The sequence below is a fragment of the Ochlerotatus camptorhynchus genome, unplaced genomic scaffold, assembly GCF_037179485.1.
Source record: "Ochlerotatus camptorhynchus isolate MF236.1 unplaced genomic scaffold, CSIRO-AGI_Acam_v1.1 ptg000144l, whole genome shotgun sequence".
Taxonomy (NCBI): Eukaryota; Metazoa; Arthropoda; class Insecta; order Diptera; family Culicidae; genus Ochlerotatus; species Ochlerotatus camptorhynchus.
In genome coordinates, this window is record NW_027040634.1 from 1,456,581 (window position 1) to 1,474,569 (window position 17,989).

Genomic DNA, 17,989 nt, shown 5'->3' on the forward strand with positions numbered 1-17,989 from the left:
GCAGGTCAGAGGTAAATTTCCAAAGGTTTTTGAAAAATGCTTATAAGTACATCTGAAGAAATTACCAATGGAATTGTTATGATTATAACAAGAGTATTTTATACATAGAAGAAACTGAAGTGCGAGGTTTCATGAGAAAACCAACAATACTGTAGAGTGACGTAGTTGAAGATGCTAATTTCAAATAACAGACTGGTAGTGGTAATTTTTATACGATTTTAAACGAAAAAAAAAATTACCACTTCAGCCTGTTATTTGAAATTAGCATCTTCAACTATGTAAATCGTTGACTTTACGCAGAAGTAATACTAAACATATAGTAAATTTGCAGAGTGAATTTAAAAAAAAAATCAGTAGCTGGTGAAAGTTTGTAGGGAATTCCAATTAGCATCCAAACTGTTTCGAGTGTGTTAGAAATTTCGCTTGTGAATATATATTTCAAAATCATCATAATTGGGTTGGATGTCCTTAAAATAATCATAAGTGCCTTTTTTTATCTAATCCTTACCCATACTTTAAGATAAATCTAAAATCAAATGTTTCTAAAAAATGTTCAAGTTAATTATACTGATGATTATTGAAAAAATTGGATGGTAGGTCTCTAATAAGACTACGTCTTCAAACATAATTTTGCAATGGTAAAGATTAATAGATGAGATTTTATGAGGAATTGGGAATGTCTTCGATAAAAATAAGAAATCCTTAAGTATTGAACATTTGCCGAATTGTAAGATATTAAAATCCTTTTCATACAAAAAAAAAACGTGCAACATCTCTATAACTATTCGTTTATTGAAAATTTTAATAAATTAGGGATGCTGAAGATGTTTTATAATTTTGCTTTGCTCAATTGTCGGACTCACAAAAATATTGTAAAATTTTCTTAATGCTAATCTTTAAAGTTGATTTTATGGACAACAATAAAAAAGGACTATTATTAAAAGGTTATGATCCTTTTATAAGTGTTGGTTTAAAAAAAATTTGTTCGAAGCGCTCAACAGTTACCGAAGCAGGAGAAATTTAAAATTATACAAGACTCCGAATTTTAAAAATCTGTCACTATCTGGTAAAAATAAAATTCAGATATCGAGCAAAACATGAGTTTGTTTTATTCTTTGGATCTTAATTTCTCGCAAGCTTTAGATTCCTTAAATCATTCGCAAACCATTTTTTCACTATCCCACCCTGGTTAATTATTAATTCTGGGTTTCTTCCTAATGTTATTGAACATGATTCCCGTCATCTTTATCAAATATTTAAATGAGATAACTTGAAACTTGTTACTAATAAAAAGCATGGGAATTAAAAAAAAATATGTAGTGAGGGGTTTCTTAGGAAATTAAAAAGATCCAGGAGTGGAAAATCAGAGGATTGTAAGACTTAAAATTAACCTAATTTTAATACGACTAGAAAAAAAACTTGAAACTTGAATACAATCCCTAGAGTTTGGAAAGTTTCTGGCACCCTGGATAAATTATTTATAAAAATTTTGTATTTTTATACCAATTAAGAAAATACCGATGACATATGCCAAAGTATGGCTGAAAATTCAAAATTCAGTTAAACGACGATCGACCTAGTAATCCATACACAGTTAAAAATTCAGAATTTTACTGGTGATGTAATCATCCATGCATGCATAAATTTACACGATCTGTAATGTAAACTTGTGTGATGTATGACGCTCCTTTGATGTGCACCATATTAACGCAAATTTACACTATTTTTTTAACTGTGTACGGTATAATAGCGTTCGGTATAATAGTGTCCAGCTAATCGGCGTCAAAGCTAATTCTGCATTTTTTTTGAACCCCATAACCACCCCACCCCCCCTCCCTCCCCACTTATTCGATAGCTGGCCAATGTTTAGTGCACAATGTTTAAATGAAGAGCTTTTTGAGTGATTTTATTTATTTCCTTTCAATTCCGTTATAACGGGTGTTCAATAAAAAATGAGAATGATTTCAGTGCCGTCCAGCGCTCTAGTGGGAGCATTGCGACTAAGTTGCGTCGCACGGCTGACCAGGGCCCCTTCTCCAATATTCATTGACGTTTTTTGAAGAATAAACATTATGTTTTTAATAAAAAATAATGAATTCGTTGAAATTTCTTTTTCACTAGCTATATGACTGAAAAAATTCTCATTTTTTATTGAACACCCGTTAATTGCTTATCTTTTGACAGATACGCGTATTTCGAATACTACTTGTAGACTTCATCAGTGCCAAGTACTCAACACCAGCTGCAGCAACTAGGGTTGAAGAACAAGTTCGCATCTCGTCGTCCACTTATCAAGAAACCGAACAAACTGAAGCGTCTCGAATTTTCTTAAAAAACATGTCGACAAACTTATTTCCTTTTGGAAAAAAGGTCAGCGATCTAGAGTCTGGATAAAAAAGGGCGAGGAGCTTTTGGAAAAGGATGTCCAGAAAACAGTGAAGCACGGGGGTGGTAACATTATAGTTTGGGGATGCTTTGCTAAAATGTCATTTGTTCCTTATATTTGGTAACTTTTAGGTAACTTTCTGTTTGTATATTTTTAGCCAGCTAAAAAGCGATGAACATAAGATAATGATTACCGTTCGTAAAATCTGCTCATGATTATTGTTGCACCCTTAAAGAAATGTACCTTAATACCATAAATTTCTGAGCCCATACTTATACCCTATTTGAAAATTTGAACTAGGGGGTGATGTACATATTATGTCACGCTCTAAGGGGGGAGCGGGGGCTTATGATTTTGTGACAAGCAATATATTAGGTAAAACGTCACGAAAAGGGTGAAGGGGGGGGGGGGGGTTAATTTATCCTCAATTTAGCGTGACATAATAGATGGATCGTCCAAACTTAAGAACAAGATGGTAAGTTTGATTGAAGTGTATATTTTATTTTTGCCTGCCATGTAAATGGTGAACCAATTCTTTGAAAGGCATAACTACAAACATAAACCAATGCTTAAACGTTTCTGGATAGCAAACATGAATGCACCGATACAAAATTAAGTATTGGAATAATTTACATCACATTTCCGTAGTAATTTCAATCAGAGAAGTGTTCCTGAAACAAAACCTAATAAACAAATACCACAAATGTTCGATATCCCATATGGTAGAAATATTCCACAACAGGTTTGGATGAAACCTCGAATACGTCGTTAAGCACTTTTAATGGATATTTTTCATTAAGGAATGCAATGATAAGCATTTGATCGTGAATATGATGTCATGCATAGCAATATACCACAAATGCAAGTCGAGGATTCCCAGGTTTCCTAATCTTACCGATGGAATTTGTTTCTTTCTGTACCTGAAACTGAAGGCCATAATATTTGAAAAATACGATTACTCCTATTTATTCACATTACAGTATACATGGCACTCAGCAAAATCTTACATCCTAAATATCACTCATCCAGTTTTTGATTTAACCCTGACTCAACAGCTGCAGAGAACGGACAATTTCTTCTGGAATTGGTGGTGGGGTCGGCAAATGATCACCCGTTGGCTGGAATCCATTCTCATCGGCAATGTAGTCCACTCGGTAGCGGACACCGTCATCGCCAACAAATTCGTAGTATCCCTTGGCACGAAGTACTTCATTCTCGCTACCACGGTTATCGATGCGTCCCGTCTCGGCCACTTCAATTTGGTTCTCGTTCAAGAACCGATAGAAGTACCCATCTTCGTTCAGCTCACGGGTGTCTTCCTTGATGCCATCCTGGCTGCCACTGCTGCTGGATCCTCCGAATCTGCTAGAACTTCCGAAGCCCTTGTTCTTGTTGCTGGCCCCAAATCCTGAAGAAGATGAAGCGAACACTGGAGCCGGTGCTGGAACGAATGCAACCTTAGCTGGAGCAGCACCAGCGAAACGATTTCCACCTCCGGACGATCCAAAACGGCTTCCAGAGCTGCCCGAACCGAATCCTAGCAACGAGAGAGATTGATTTGGTATTGCTTTTATGGAAAACTCACACTAGCACGTACCGCTTGAACCAAGGCTACCGGAACCACCGAACGATCCTTGGCTACCAACTCTTCCATTACCATTAGCATTACCCGGTCGGTACTGTCCGTCGTCGAACTTGCTCTTCAGGAGCTCTGGATAGTAGCGTCCATCGTTGAAATTCTGAGCCAAGGCACAGCCCAAAGTTAGGAGCGAAAACTGCAAAGATTCAACATAAATTGGTTCTCGATCAGTATCACTTGTTTGCACACAACACTTGAATGGGGTAGGCTTCTTTTGCCACCATTCAGTCCATTTTATTTTCAGAAGTCCTTTCCGAAACTTATCCTGATCACTTCTCCCAATCGATCCTTACCACAATTAAGCACTTCATTCTGAACACTTCACGATAGGCCTCTCAAATTCGATTTTCAAACAACACTGGAGTACACTCTTTGTTCCTCGCAAAGAACCATTCACGATCGAAGACGGTGAATTGATGTGATGCATCCGGAGTTTACTCTAGTTTATATATCCTTTAATCGAGTAAAAATTTAACTTCCACAATGCCAAGCTTCTCTCACCACTTTGGGATTAGCGATAGCAGTTTTTTTTTTTACTCCAAGGCATCCTCGGTCAATACTGGCCGGACAAGAGACATTTCGGAAAAGGCTCGCCAAACATTTCGCCAAGACAAACGGCCGCCAAAACCAGTGATCTAGATATGGTGCCATCCATGCATATTAACCCGGCCCTAATTAAATATACGATCTCACGCAGCTGCTAGAGTTGTGATTTTCCGATTTTCTGTCTATTTTTACCAGGCCCGAGTTGATAGCCTATGATGAAACACCACACGGACGGATGATGAAACGGTGAACGGGGTACTGCTTTCTTGATCGGCCACCCGACGGACACCTTTTTCAGTATCAAGGTCGATTTCGGTGACGATCGTGTAGCATCCCAAAACGTTGAAGATCGGATTCGGATTCGCTCGAACCAGTTTTCGACAGGTGGGGTGAATTATATTGTTTGTATTATCAATTCATAAAACGGTAAGCTTTATGGACTGGGCGGACAGGAAGGTCCTCGCGAGGGATTTTGAAAAAGGTTTTTTTTTGTTAAGGGCTGATCTGCTACTAGGTTGAAATTAAATGGAGTGGCGTTTTGATTGATGGTTTCATTTGTTCAGAGGATGGAATTTTGATCGATGCCCTTTAGGTTGGTGATGTTTCATTGATATAGGTTGTAAATTTTCTACTTTATTAGACTGATTTGCGTTTTATAGAATATAGTTGTCAAAACATTAAGGCTCCATCAACCGGGTGGTCAGTGTCAGTTGACAGATAAGAGGTTGATTGAATGAAGAAATACTGCGAGGAGCACACACTTTGGAAATACACTGTAGAAGGTGATAACAAGACGTTTAGCGGGTGAATTCTAAAATCTTAAGAGTTGTCCGGCCTCTGGAAGAGGAAATAACTCTCCCACGATTCGGCAGAATGTTACCAGTTTTTTGAACACTTGAAAAAGTCGGTTGAATTTCAAAATCGTTGAACGTTAAAAATCAATAAAATAGATAAATTACTAATAATTTTTAAATGAAGCCATCTGAGCGTACAAGTTGGGAATACATGTTATATTTTTTTAAAGTAGTTCAAAAATAAGCAATCAGTGGAGGTCTAGATTATTGTGAATGATTTGCTTCATATCAGATTCTAGCCACTTCCTAGAGCTCGGAATATATCAGTATGGTAAATGTGATACTGAATGAAGACGGTATTTTTACTAAGTATGTGGAAAAAACATTAGAAACAATGATGAGAACATACTTTCCATGTTCAATTACCAACATAAATGAAGACCAAAATACACGTGCAGCGCAAACTGGCTCTGAAAAAATCAGGACGGAAGTTCAGACACCAATGAATGAATCGACTGGGTTAGAGATTGCCAGGAAAGACGCTCGTAATCTGGCCAATAGAATTTTTACAGAAAAACGAGTCGAATGGGCGATTGATTCTTTTGCTTCTTTCAAATCACCAGGTAGGGACGGAATTTTTCCAGTACTACTTCAGAAAGGAAAAAAAAATCTTTGACACCTATTCTAACAGGCTTGTTTATAGCAAGCTTAAGATTAAGTTATATTCCGATTACTTGGCGTCAAGTAAAGGTTATATTTATTTCGAAGGCTAATAAAAAGGATAAAACTTCTTCTAAATCCTTCGGGCCGATCAGTTTATCATCCATTATGCTAAAAATAATAGAGAAAATAATAGATCAGCATATAAAATCAACGTATATCAACAATTCAGTTTGCATATCAAGCTGGTAAATCAACAGTAACAGCTCTTCACACGCTTGTTACAAAACTAGAAAAAGGTTTTGAATTAAAAGAAATGTCACTAGCAGCATTCATTGATATTGAAGGAGCATTTGATAATACATCTTATAACTCCATGAAAAACAATATGTTGAAGCGTGGATTCGACAAAAGCATCGTTAAGTGGATTAATGAGATGCTTTCTAAAAGAGAAATCTCAGCAAATCTTGCAAGCTCATCCATAACAGTTAGAGCTGTAAAAGGGTGTCCTCAAGGAGGTGTGCTTTCACCTCTTTTATGGTCTTTAATTGTTGACGAACTTCTCAAAAACTTAGAAGCAAAGGGCTTCAAGATAATGGGGATTGCTGATGACATAGTCATAATAGTACGAGGAAAATTTGATAATATAATTTCAAATAGAATGCAAACTGTGTTAAATGATGTTTCGTCGTGGTGCGCTAAAGAAGGGTTGAATATAAACCCTTCTAAGACTACTATTTTACCGTTCACACGGAAAAGTAAATTTTCTATAAATAACTTAAAATTGAAAGAAACCTCTTTAGAACTTTCACGAATCTGGGAGTTATTCTTGACAGTAAACTTAACTGGAATTCACATATAGATCAGGTTGTTAATAAGGCAATAAATGCTCTTTGGATAAATAAAAAAACATTTGGTAGGAAATGGGGCCTAAAACCAAAAATGATCCACTGGATTTATTTGACGATTGTAAGACCCAGAATATCCTACGCATCATTAGTTTGGTGGCCGAAAACTAATGAAAAATCGGCTCAGAAGAAGCTGGGGAGACTGCAAAGACTAGCTACTCTCTCAATAACTGGTGCAATGAATAGCACACCGAGTATTTCACTAGATGCTCTACTTTATCTGATTCCGTTGCATCAATTTATCCAATTAGAAGCTGAAAGGAGCGCTTTAAGGATTCAACGAACAAAGTACTTCCTTGAAGGTGATCTTACAGGACACCTTAGCATTTAAAAAATGTTTGATATTGATTCTCTTGTATTAAAAAATAAAGACTGGATGGAGAAAAAATATAATTTCGATCGTTTATACAATGCAGCAGAATTTGATCGTAATGTTTGGGAAAGTGGGGGACCAAACATCCGTCCAGGTTCAACTGTTTTTTATACAGACGGTTCAAGATTGAACAACCGTGTGGGAGCAGGGGTAACTGGTGCAGGGATTGATATCTCAATATCCATGGGTTACTGGCCAACCGTGTTACAAGCAGAAATTCAAGCAATTCTTGAATGCTCTGTAATATGCTTGCGCAGGAATTATAAACATTCGAATATCTGCATTATGTCTGATAGTCAAGCAGCATTAAATGCTTTAAAATCAGCAACATGCAATTCCAAACTCGTATGGGAATGTTCAATGTCACGTCAGAAATTGGTCTGTCAAAACCAAGTAAACTTATATTGGGTTCCTGGCCACTGTGGAATTGAAAGGAATGAAAAAGCCGATACGTTAGCCAGGCTAGGATCATCTCAGCAATTCATAGGACCAGAACCATTCTGTGGAGTTTATACTTGTTCTCTTAAAATGGAGATCAAGAAATGGAAAAAAAATGAAAGTGGAGACCGATTGGAACAACACTTCCATTGCTATGCAGTCGAAACTGTTCATATTTCCGAAAGATCTCAGTGTCTATACTGGTTTGATAACAGGACATTGTCCATGTAAATATCATTTGAAGCTTATAGGAAAACTTCAAGAGGATATGTGTAGATTCTGTGGCATAGAAAAGGAAGACTCTGAACACCTTCTATGCTCTTGTGCAGCAATCTTCAATAAAAGGTGTATTTTTGTGGATAAGGTGCTGGCAGAACCCTTTGATATTTGGAATGCAGGTCCCAGTAAAGTAGTACATTTCATTCGAAATGTAATACCTGGCTGGGAAAATGCTTTTGGTCAGTCTATGTCGGTCGCTTCACAAAATAATGATACGACATAACTGATAAAGCAATATAAAAACGGGGAATATCACAATAGATCAAAGTAATGGTCGCAGTGATGAATATACCCAACACGGCAAAAAAAAAAATTGATGCTATGCTCTCCAATATGACAATCCATTTTTTACGTATTCTCCGGGGCACCTGGAACTACACGTCAGATGACACCCAATATGACAGATTATAGATCCCACATTCATCAAACAAATGTATGACCTTGCTTAGAAGCAATCAATTGATGAAATATTCGGATTGCTGCCGACGGAAAAAAAGAATAAAACCAACAATTGTGGATTTTTTGGAGGATGATGCCAGTGCAGTTAGTCTGACTGAGATTCTAACAGGATCACATCCAGAAAACCAGCATTCGATCCAATGCCCTGGAAAACCAAGTGGTATATGACAATCGACTCAGCTCGATGAGTCGGATCGGACAACATCTGTATGAGTGAATTTTTTTGGTGCACAAAATATATTGGGTAACATGTAAATTAACAATAACGGTACAAAAACAAGACTTTATCATACGTTTAAACAATTAACAGTTATATTTCACTTAATAAACTATTATGCATTTCACTGGCTTGGACTGCATTTCACTGAGACGGGTTTTTAAAGACTTTATTAGTGAGATTTGGCTAGTTCATTTCGTAACTCAATCGAGACTACAATATACCCTTACGTGAGGCAAAACGCTCTGTAGCCTTTGTCAGAGCAGAAGTATGGGCATGATTGACTGTTCGTGGTTACAACTCTATTAAATATTGTCAGATCACCTGCAACTACACAGAGAACCAACAGATGATGCTTGGAACTAGCATACATCCTCAATGTGTAAAAAACTTGTGATCTCAAATTTGAAAATAAGTCATACCAGTACCGGCCAGGTCAATGAAGGAATGGTTTGGAATGTGTTTATGGTACAAAACCCTCTGAACTTCAATGAAAAATCACAATCACCATCTTTTACCCCTTAAAAGGTTTGAGCTGGACGATTTATTTTTAAGATAATTAAATATGATATTTTAACCAGGTTAGCAAACAAAATCGAACTGGTTACAGTTACAGATATAAATTCCCTCTAGAGTATTACAGGTGCTTCACAGCGATATAGATGTGGAAAAGCTCAGGCGTCCACCTATTAGTTCGCCTTTTTGTCCACCTAAAATATTCATAAGAAATACATGCTATCATAATTTTCAGCAATGTCAGGAATGCGCATGAACCCCCGACATTTGCAAAAAAAAAACATACTTCTAACTCAAGGTATCTTCCAAATAACCTTCAAATTGCATTTTATTTAACAAATTTTAAATTCAGTCCTCTATATCCGTTATACGCACGCAAGGCTCAAACTTTTGTAGGCTGTTTTTTTTTTAAATCTACTACATACTACTAAATCAAATATTAAAAAATGATGCGCAGTTCTACAAAAATCATTGAATAGTCATTATGATAGCTATCCATACAAAATAATCCATTAGAGATAACTTCGTCGAGATACGTAATTTGTCAATTCGTAAAAAAAAAATCATGCTTGGAACTGTTCAAAAAAACAGCTTTAGCGTGTGAAATGCAGTGTTTTTTAAATTCTGTGTTGAACATTTTAAGTGTCTAGGCATCAAATTGAAATCATTCATTCCTTTAAAATATAATGAATATGGGTAAGCACAAGCCAAAAAATGTAGTGATCTTATTTCGACCGCGATTCTAGTATTATATCTATGAAAGTCACTTCCTCTTTCAATTCGATCACACAAATATCGAGGCAGCAAACCATTAACTACTTTTAAAATGAACACCAAATATACAATTCTTTGTTTCACCGACAACCATTGTAAGGCGTCTAGCATCAAAGTTGAGGAAGTGAATCTATTACATCTCAAAATCAAACGCTTTTTTTTTTATTTTGTAAGCGCGACATTACATTTGTGTAAAAAATTTGGTTTAAAATTATCCAAAGTACAGTTTGAAATTATGGGTACGTGATTGTTGCTTAGGACATTCGGACTGCCTAACATGATTGGTGCTCATTGTCAAAAGCCGGGCATAGAAAACCAATCTAAGATTAGGTACTCTATTCTGAATTCTGTGAAAGGGAATCTAGAATCATGTAGAACAAAACGTCCAATGTAACACTCATTGATTATGTCATTGAGAAAAATCGTCCACTGTAATATGTCCTAGCTCCGAAGCGTGGGTAGATCACCTTTTCATGGTACGCTACGAGATGTAAGATCTACCACCGATTCCTAGTCCTAACTACTTCAAACTAGGGGAACAAGATTTTTCAGTAATCAAAGGAACACATTTTAGTTTTTTTTTTACTTTTTATGCCTTATTGATAGTGAAAAGACTCGGCTTTGTCACCGAGGATGATCTTCAAGCAAGGGAACAATGAGTTAGTCTATGTGATTCCTTATCTTCTATTCGTTGTTCCCTAGTTTAAAGTAATTAAGACTAGGGTTCTGATGCATGGTAATTATCGGTGTCATTCCTTAATTTTGTTGCTAAGGAATCCAATTTTGACTGACAAAGGGGCGCGCCTTTGGAGGGTGTTTCAACACTTCTAAGCGGGACCTTTCAATTAAAGTTGGATCCTTACAATAAATGGAAGAATGACAACTGTAAAAAATATCGAATACCCCCTCATTTCTCAATAGTGATGGAGTAAAGATTGTAATCGAAAAAAAAAAAACGCAAAATTTCTTTTGTGTATAACTTTTTATTGCATGGGTAAAAATTTATTAAAAAAATTGAGTAAAAATATTTTAGAGTGTAATGTTAACATGGGAAAAATCTCGTCACAATCTGTCAAGAGGTTATCGAGATGGCTTCCAAGCCAGAAGTACTTCGGCAAAAAATATGGGAGCGGTCGTGGAAAATCATAACCAGTCTCACAGGTGATCCAGCAGTGGGACTGGTCAGGATTTTCCACGACCGCTCCGTGTTTGGGAAATAGTTTGGGATCGACAATTCGACCGTGTCCCGTGTGGTAAAATCGTTCAACGAGACCCAGACAATCCAGACCTTGTGAACGCAAGGAAGGTGAGGGATTACTTCAAGCGCAATCCGAACCTTTCGATTCGGGACGTGACCAAGAAGGTCAATTCTTCCGTCTGGTTCGTCCAGCAGTCAATGAAGCAGGCTGCCTTCCTTGCCTTAAAGGCATGAATAAGGCAAGGAAGGCGCCTAACTGAACTGATAAACAGAATACCGTGGCCAAATTCCGCGTCAGGATGCTGTACCACGAGTTGTTGGTGTAGCCGAAATGCATCGTAATGAACAACGAGACGTACATTAAAGCAGACGCCAAGCAGAACCATGGCCTGGAGTTTTTTTTTGTTGGGAAGTCCTACCTGGATGTTACGGAAAAGTTTCGGAAGAAGAAGGTCGAATTTTCCAAGAAGTACTTAGTGTGGCAGGCGATCTGTTCGTGCGGCAAATGCAGCAAGCCGTACATAACGACCGGCACCATCAACGGCCAAATGTCTCCAGATGTACCTGCTGTCCTTCCTCCGGTCCCACGAAGGTGACACTCTGTTTTGGTCAGATCTGGCATCGTGTCATTACGCGAAATCGGTGATGGATTGGTACGAAGCCAACGATGTTGTTTTTCTGCCGAAGGAGGCAAATCTCACCAGAACTTCACCCGATAAAAAAATTCTGGGCGATTATGAAGGGAAAGCATGAAATTCAAAGCAAAATTGTGATTTTACCATTTCTGCTGATTTTTCAACGTTATTATTCACTGACTTCCAATTTTTTCCTTGATTTGTTTTCCGTCGATCTTGTTTTCCGTGCTGAGCACCAAAGCTATCGACGATAGGGAGACAGCTCCCACACCTGAACCATACCTATCGATCCATCAACTCATGAACCGGGGACCAACAGCTTTACTTCCCACCCAAAGGAAGGTGTGATCAGAGATGTTATGCCTCAGAAGATCCCGACGGCGCCGACTTGGATTGAAGCCAAGCCTGCTGGGGTGTGAGGTAATCACGCTTACCACTTTACCACCGGCGCCGCTGGGACTGACTACAGTAAATGCGTCGTCGAATTTGGAAAGCAACCTTTTCTTGATTAGTGTGTGAGTGCTGACCACGTTTTGCGTCCATTGCTGCAATATAAACGCTTTGCCCCACGATGGCGTAACTTCCATACAATGAAACCACTGGAAGCGGCTCCAGTTCTGATGGAGGAGTCTTTTTGGATAGCGGAAGATAAAGGGTTTAGTGTGTTGTACCTGTTGACTATAGTTTTAAGATGTATTGTATAGAATCCTCGGCTCTATAAACCTAATTCGGTTGAGCCTTATCAAATTAATTAATGAACAAAAAAATAAATGTATTGTTTCTAAACAGTTAAAATAACAATCTGGCGAACTTCAACTTCAACAATAGAAAAATGTAAACAAACAAACACATCATATGTGTGCGTGACGTTGAGATATGCCTAATAGAAGTGCAGATGCTGCTAACATTGACGAGAATACGTAAATTCCTCTTGCTTATATCGGAATCGAGAAAAAAAATACAAAACAATTCTCATTAACACACGTGTATCATCTTTGGCGCAACTTCGTGAAGCAGCTTGCCTACAATATGGTCGTTTCCTTCTACCGGCCCGAGCGAGCTTTGTTGCAAAGGCAGTTTGTCATGAAAAAAGGGAAACAGATTATATCATTATTGTGTTCCATTTCTGACATAGCGTTATCATTCGGCTCGTTGATCGCTTGTCATTTTATCATTTCGAGATATTTAATAATAAATAATAATATTAATAAAACAATGTTATCATGAAAATTTAAAAACGTTCCAATATAAATATGAAATTATCCATAAACTTCGGTGATTTCTATGGAACATTATATCATATATTGGCTCATTTTACATTTTGTTTTTAACATTTCACTTTTTTTAGGGAACATTTATTCGCTTTATGGGACATTTCAGTTTTAAAAGCTTCTTTTGGGGAGAACCACGGGCAAAACAGTAAACCTATGCACCAGAAAAAAAAACTTAAATATTCCCTAACAAAGAAGAAATATCCCAAAACAAAATATGATATATTTCCTGAAAAATATGCAATGCTCCAATCGAAAATCGAAAATATATTGATTATAAAATATTGCATGTGCAAAAAAAAAAAAAAAAATCTGCTAAAATTAGAATGATTTTTATGGAACATTTTTTTTCTTTTTGACAGGCACATTGAACTTTTTCATTGGCCCATTTAAAATTTTTAGGGAGTATTTAATCTTTAAGAACCTGTTTTTGAGCGTTTGGCCGTCGCCCGCTTCTCTTAAAAAAAAAAAACGCGACTGTAAATCCACAAACAAACAGATATATTACTCACAAGTTATCCATCGAATACACATTTGACAGTCAATTTTATGTTTATTTTTAGTTGCCAATACCGCCACCTGTAGCGCACATAGTCTATTCCCTTGCGTTCGACTTTTGCACACTACCACCATCTGTTCAGAGTGCGGCCCATCACAGTATACAGATGGCGGTAGTGTTTAAGCGTCGATGTTTAATAGCGAAATATTCGATGTTTTATGTCTGTTTGTCAGTGGTTAATCTATGCATCAAGAAAAATATGAAATGATACCTAAAAATGATGAAATGTTTCCTAAAAAATATGAAATGCTCCAATAACAATTCTAAATGTATAATTTAAAAAAAAAATTATTCCAGCCAGTTTATTAGTAAACAAGGATTATCTTGTTAATGAACAAATTTCACCAATTAATGTATAAACATTAATATTTAGTACATGGAATCTTTCAAATGGTCTTTAATCGATAAAAAAAATGAAAGACGAATTTTCTGATGAAACATTATCAAAAATTAATCTTATCTAGTATTTTGGTACATATTTTCCGATTCCTGGGAATTCCAAACCACTGTTTTCCGAATACCAGGTAGCAGTTGGCTCGATTCGAACTCGACCGTGTATATTGCTACAAAGCAGTTTTGGCGTAATATAATATTTTATATTCTTTCATTTATTAGCTTTTAGTTGATTTTTAAACGTTTTAAATTTTTTGATTTGTTTTTTGTGTGATTTGTTAAACTTCCCAGCTTGGTTAGAAGTTTCGAAGCTAACGCATGTTCATAGGTCTAATGGATAGATAGGCAGAAAAAAGGGTATACTGAAGAATATCTCGATCGACCTTCTACGATTATGTTGAAACTTTGCACAGCTGTTTGTTGTTGTCCATCATGCCATTTTACATATTTGGTTCCCTAACTTTGTACACGATTAACACTTGAAAAGGGCATATGCAAAAATGATACACATCAATAGAAAAACATATATCTCACGTACGATTTGTTTGATCGAGATGGGATGGAGATTTGTTGGAAGTCACAAAACTTGTCCGCAACTCCGCCGAAGACACCATCTCGATCAAACAAATCGTTCGTTTTTTTATGTTGATGTTTATGTTTTTCTATTAATGTGTATCATTTTTACACAAGCCCTTTTCAAGTGTTAATCGTGTACAAAACTAGGGCACCAATTATGTCAAATGGCATGTTCTACAATAACAAACAACTGTGTAAAATAACAAGTATTTCTTAAAACATCGATTTGAAACGATTTGCGAATCTGCTGTGAATCAGCTGCGTAAAATACATTTGTGATAAAATCTTATTGAGACCATGATTAAGGCGTGTAGAATACTTTAAACCCTCCATAAAACTTGAAATGTTACTTGGGTTTAGTCACGTTTTGTCTGCAGTCAATATTTTATTTTATATTTCCTGTAATTATAGTAAATAATAGATAATTCAGCCATATATAGGAGTAAATTCGATCATTCGAGTGAGACCCTTCGTTTTTGTTTGTTTATATTTTATTTTAAAAAGGATTGGAATTAAAATTGAAGAGCTCGGTTAGCTTGACCGCTACCGCTTTTGCTTACTGAGTAGAAGATCGTAGAAGAAAGTTAAAGGAGATACATGACAGTTGCCAGTATGCAACCTACAAATTACTCCGTTACAAACGCAGCGGAACGCAAAAGTAGTAGCAAACGTTTTGTCTTTATCGTTGGTTGCTTTATGTGTTTGGATCCGCTGGGCTGGATACGATTGGAAGCTCTTACTAATCCGCCACACGATGCTACGGATGGCACCGAACGTGTTAGCCAAATCGTGGTTCAAGGCGGTTGGGTTGGCCCAAATGGTTCTCATGACACTTCACCGCAGTTGACGGTAGGCAGTTCCAGTCTAATGTTTGATTTGAAATTTTCTGCCATCTTTATTGTTTCTGAGTACATTTTTCAGTACACTCAGGTCTTTTTTTACACGGGGGATACGTACCGTGTAAAAAAAAACCTACGAGATTTTGATTTTTCGCATGCTTAAATGTTTTTAAAAAATCGGATTTTGATGCCATTTGTAATTAAAGGATGATATGGTCCATATTGACATATTTTAAAAATTTCTGTATTTACACCAAAAACTGTGATTTTTTTTAAGTATGCCATTCGATTACAAATAGCTTGAAACGGATAATGTGATTGGAATCAAGTCAATAGGTTGTATAGTTGTCGAGAAATCGTTAAAAACGTACCGTGTAAATCGTGGAAAACCGTGTAAAAAAAACCGTGTAAAAAAAGACTTCAGTGTATGGTATTCCAGATCTTTCGTAAGCTTAAAAACAGACCATATTAGCATCATGTTATTCTCTTATAAAATAACTGGAACACGAAAGATTTGCGTAACAAAAGTAGTATTATTGCAAACACGATGATGCCAAAAGTAGGCTATTCCCTTAATAGCTGTAATAATCGATTTTTTTATTCCATTTTCAAATGTATCATGTTGTTTGTTCAGTATCTATTAATTTTTTCAAAACCGGTTTTCTAACGCCTTTCCCGGATTTGATTTGTCTCTATCAATCTATATGTTTTCTAAAAATAAACGTGGTATCAACAACCCTGGAGAAAAATCTCTAAGGCTCCAGAACGATTAATCTAAATAAGAGAAGGCGTGGACAAACGCATATAGAATGAATATAAAATATATTTTTTTATAATATTTATTTTCTTTTTTATTCTAAACGAATTAAACTTAATTTCAAAGAACACAAGTAATTTGAACTCATATGAGTCTGACTGGGTTGGATGTTGGGTCACATTGTACCTGACACGGTAAACACACCGGATTTACTGCTGTAGGTTGCGTACGTATTCGAGAGCCCGCAGAATGGCCTCCGGGATCGGGGGTGGAGTTGGCAGATGATCACCACGGGGCACAAATCCATTCTCATCGGCATTATAATCGACACGGTACCGAACACCATCATCTCCTACGTATTCATAGAAGCCCTTGGCACGAAGAGTTTCGCTATCGGTGTCACGGTCCTCAAGCCGTCCCGTTTCGGCAACCTGGGCATCCTGTTCGGTCAGGTAGCGGTAGTAGTATCCGTCGTTGTTGTACTGCTTAACCTGTTCCTTGATGCGATCGAATCCGGTACCACTTCCTGACGAGGTCGACGAGAACGATGGGGTCTTTGGCTTCTGAGCCGAGACCCTTGGTGGTAAAGCTGGAGCGGTCACTTGGACTGAACCGGCTCCATTAAAGCGGCTTCCTACGGCGGATCCCGTTTTTGAACCTTTATAGGATTAAATACCAAATTGTTACTATCCACTTTTCAGTTGAAATTTGTAAGTTTTACCAGCTGCAGAACCAGATCCAGTCTTCGAACCAGCACCAGCCTTCGAACCAGCACCAGCCTTCGAAACAGCTCCTGCCGCGGAACCAACACCAGCCTTCGAACCAGCTCCTGCCTTGGAACCAACTCCAGCGTTGAAACCAGCTCCTGAACCAGATCCAAATTCTGATCCAGATCCGAATCCACCCCCGGATCCAGCGCCACCTGCTCCACCCTTTCCTCCGAATCCAGATCCAGCGCCACCGGCACCGCCTGATCCTCCCTGTCCACCTACACCATATTTACCATCCCTGAATAACAAAAGCAACTTATATATAACATGTTGCTTACATTATAGAGAGCAAATGCAAAACTCACTTGTACGGAACGTATTTACCAGTGTACCGACCCCCATCATCTGATCTGTACGCTCCACTTTGATCCGGGCGGTACTTTCCATCGTTGTACTTTCCTTGGTAAAGCTCCGGATAATAACGTCCGTCATTATAACGGGCATCCCTGACCTGTTGAGCAACGGCATAGCCCACGATTGCCAGCTGCAAATAATGAATCGTGCTATTATTGAACTTTTCACACTTAGAGGTGCTAAGTATCGCAGCATTCCACCGAAAACTCGTTTCATTGCCGAATTTCTGCGGCTCAACTTTTGACACACATCTGTCACATTTGTAGAATCAGTCTAAATCAGCCGTCCAATCCGATTAGAACTTACCAAAATCAAACACTTCATTTTGACCTTATGAACTTAGGTTGCCTAAATGCACTCGCCTGCGAGCGACGAGCCGAATAAAAAAGCTAAGATCTAAACTCTACCAAAGCAGAGGAACTAATGCAATAACATCCTCGACCCGAAGCAGCTTATATAGTACGATATAAATATGAACTAACCTCCGATTATGTTCCGATCCTGAGCGACTGTTTTCCGCGCGCTCATCATTCACGACCTGCGATCACGTTGCACTATGTAGTATATGTAGGTACAAGTTTCGGGTCAGTATAGTCAATCGAATGGTTTTCAAAAAATCGGAGAAAAGAGCTGCAGGTTTCGGTCGGC

At 37.6% G+C, this 17,989-nt stretch overlaps 2 protein-coding genes across 2 annotated transcripts; both read right to left on the minus strand.

Annotated features, from left to right (window-relative positions):
* Positions 1–3,367: 3,367 nt before the first annotated feature.
* LOC135700914 (pupal cuticle protein 36-like) lies at positions 3,368–4,351 on the minus strand. The gene is made up of 3 exons (XM_065221586.1): positions 4,319–4,351; positions 3,984–4,161; positions 3,368–3,923 (listed from the first exon to the last, which is right to left on the minus strand). Exons 1-3 carry the CDS (start codon positions 4,334–4,336, stop codon positions 3,424–3,426), a joined length of 696 nt encoding a protein of 231 aa, XP_065077658.1. The 5' UTR covers positions 4,337–4,351; the 3' UTR covers positions 3,368–3,423.
* An 11,968-nt stretch (positions 4,352–16,319) lies between these two features.
* On the minus strand, positions 16,320–17,765 carry LOC135700869 (pupal cuticle protein 36-like). Its single transcript, XM_065221527.1, has 4 exons — positions 17,648–17,765; positions 17,293–17,471; positions 17,029–17,225; positions 16,320–16,875 (listed from the first exon to the last, which is right to left on the minus strand). Exons 1-4 carry the CDS (start codon positions 17,663–17,665, stop codon positions 16,427–16,429), a joined length of 843 nt encoding a protein of 280 aa, XP_065077599.1. The 5' UTR covers positions 17,666–17,765; the 3' UTR covers positions 16,320–16,426.
* Positions 17,766–17,989: the final 224 nt, after the last annotated feature.

What these genes read in the sequence shown, in the direction of transcription:
- LOC135700914 (XM_065221586.1), bottom strand. An exon ending in CGGTAGCCTTGGTTCAAGCG is followed by an intron (nt 3,924 to 3,983) that starts GTACGTGCTAGT and finishes TCTCGTTGCTAG; the next exon opens with GATTCGGTTCGGGCAGCTCT.
- LOC135700869 (XM_065221527.1), bottom strand. An exon ending in GGTAAATACGTTCCGTACAA is followed by an intron (nt 17,226 to 17,292) that starts GTGAGTTTTGCA and finishes TTTGTTATTCAG; the next exon opens with GGATGGTAAATATGGTGTAG. An exon ending in AGGAGCTGGTTCGAAGGCTG is followed by an intron (nt 16,876 to 17,028) that starts GTGTTGGTTCCG and finishes AATCCTATAAAG; the next exon opens with GTTCAAAAACGGGATCCGCC.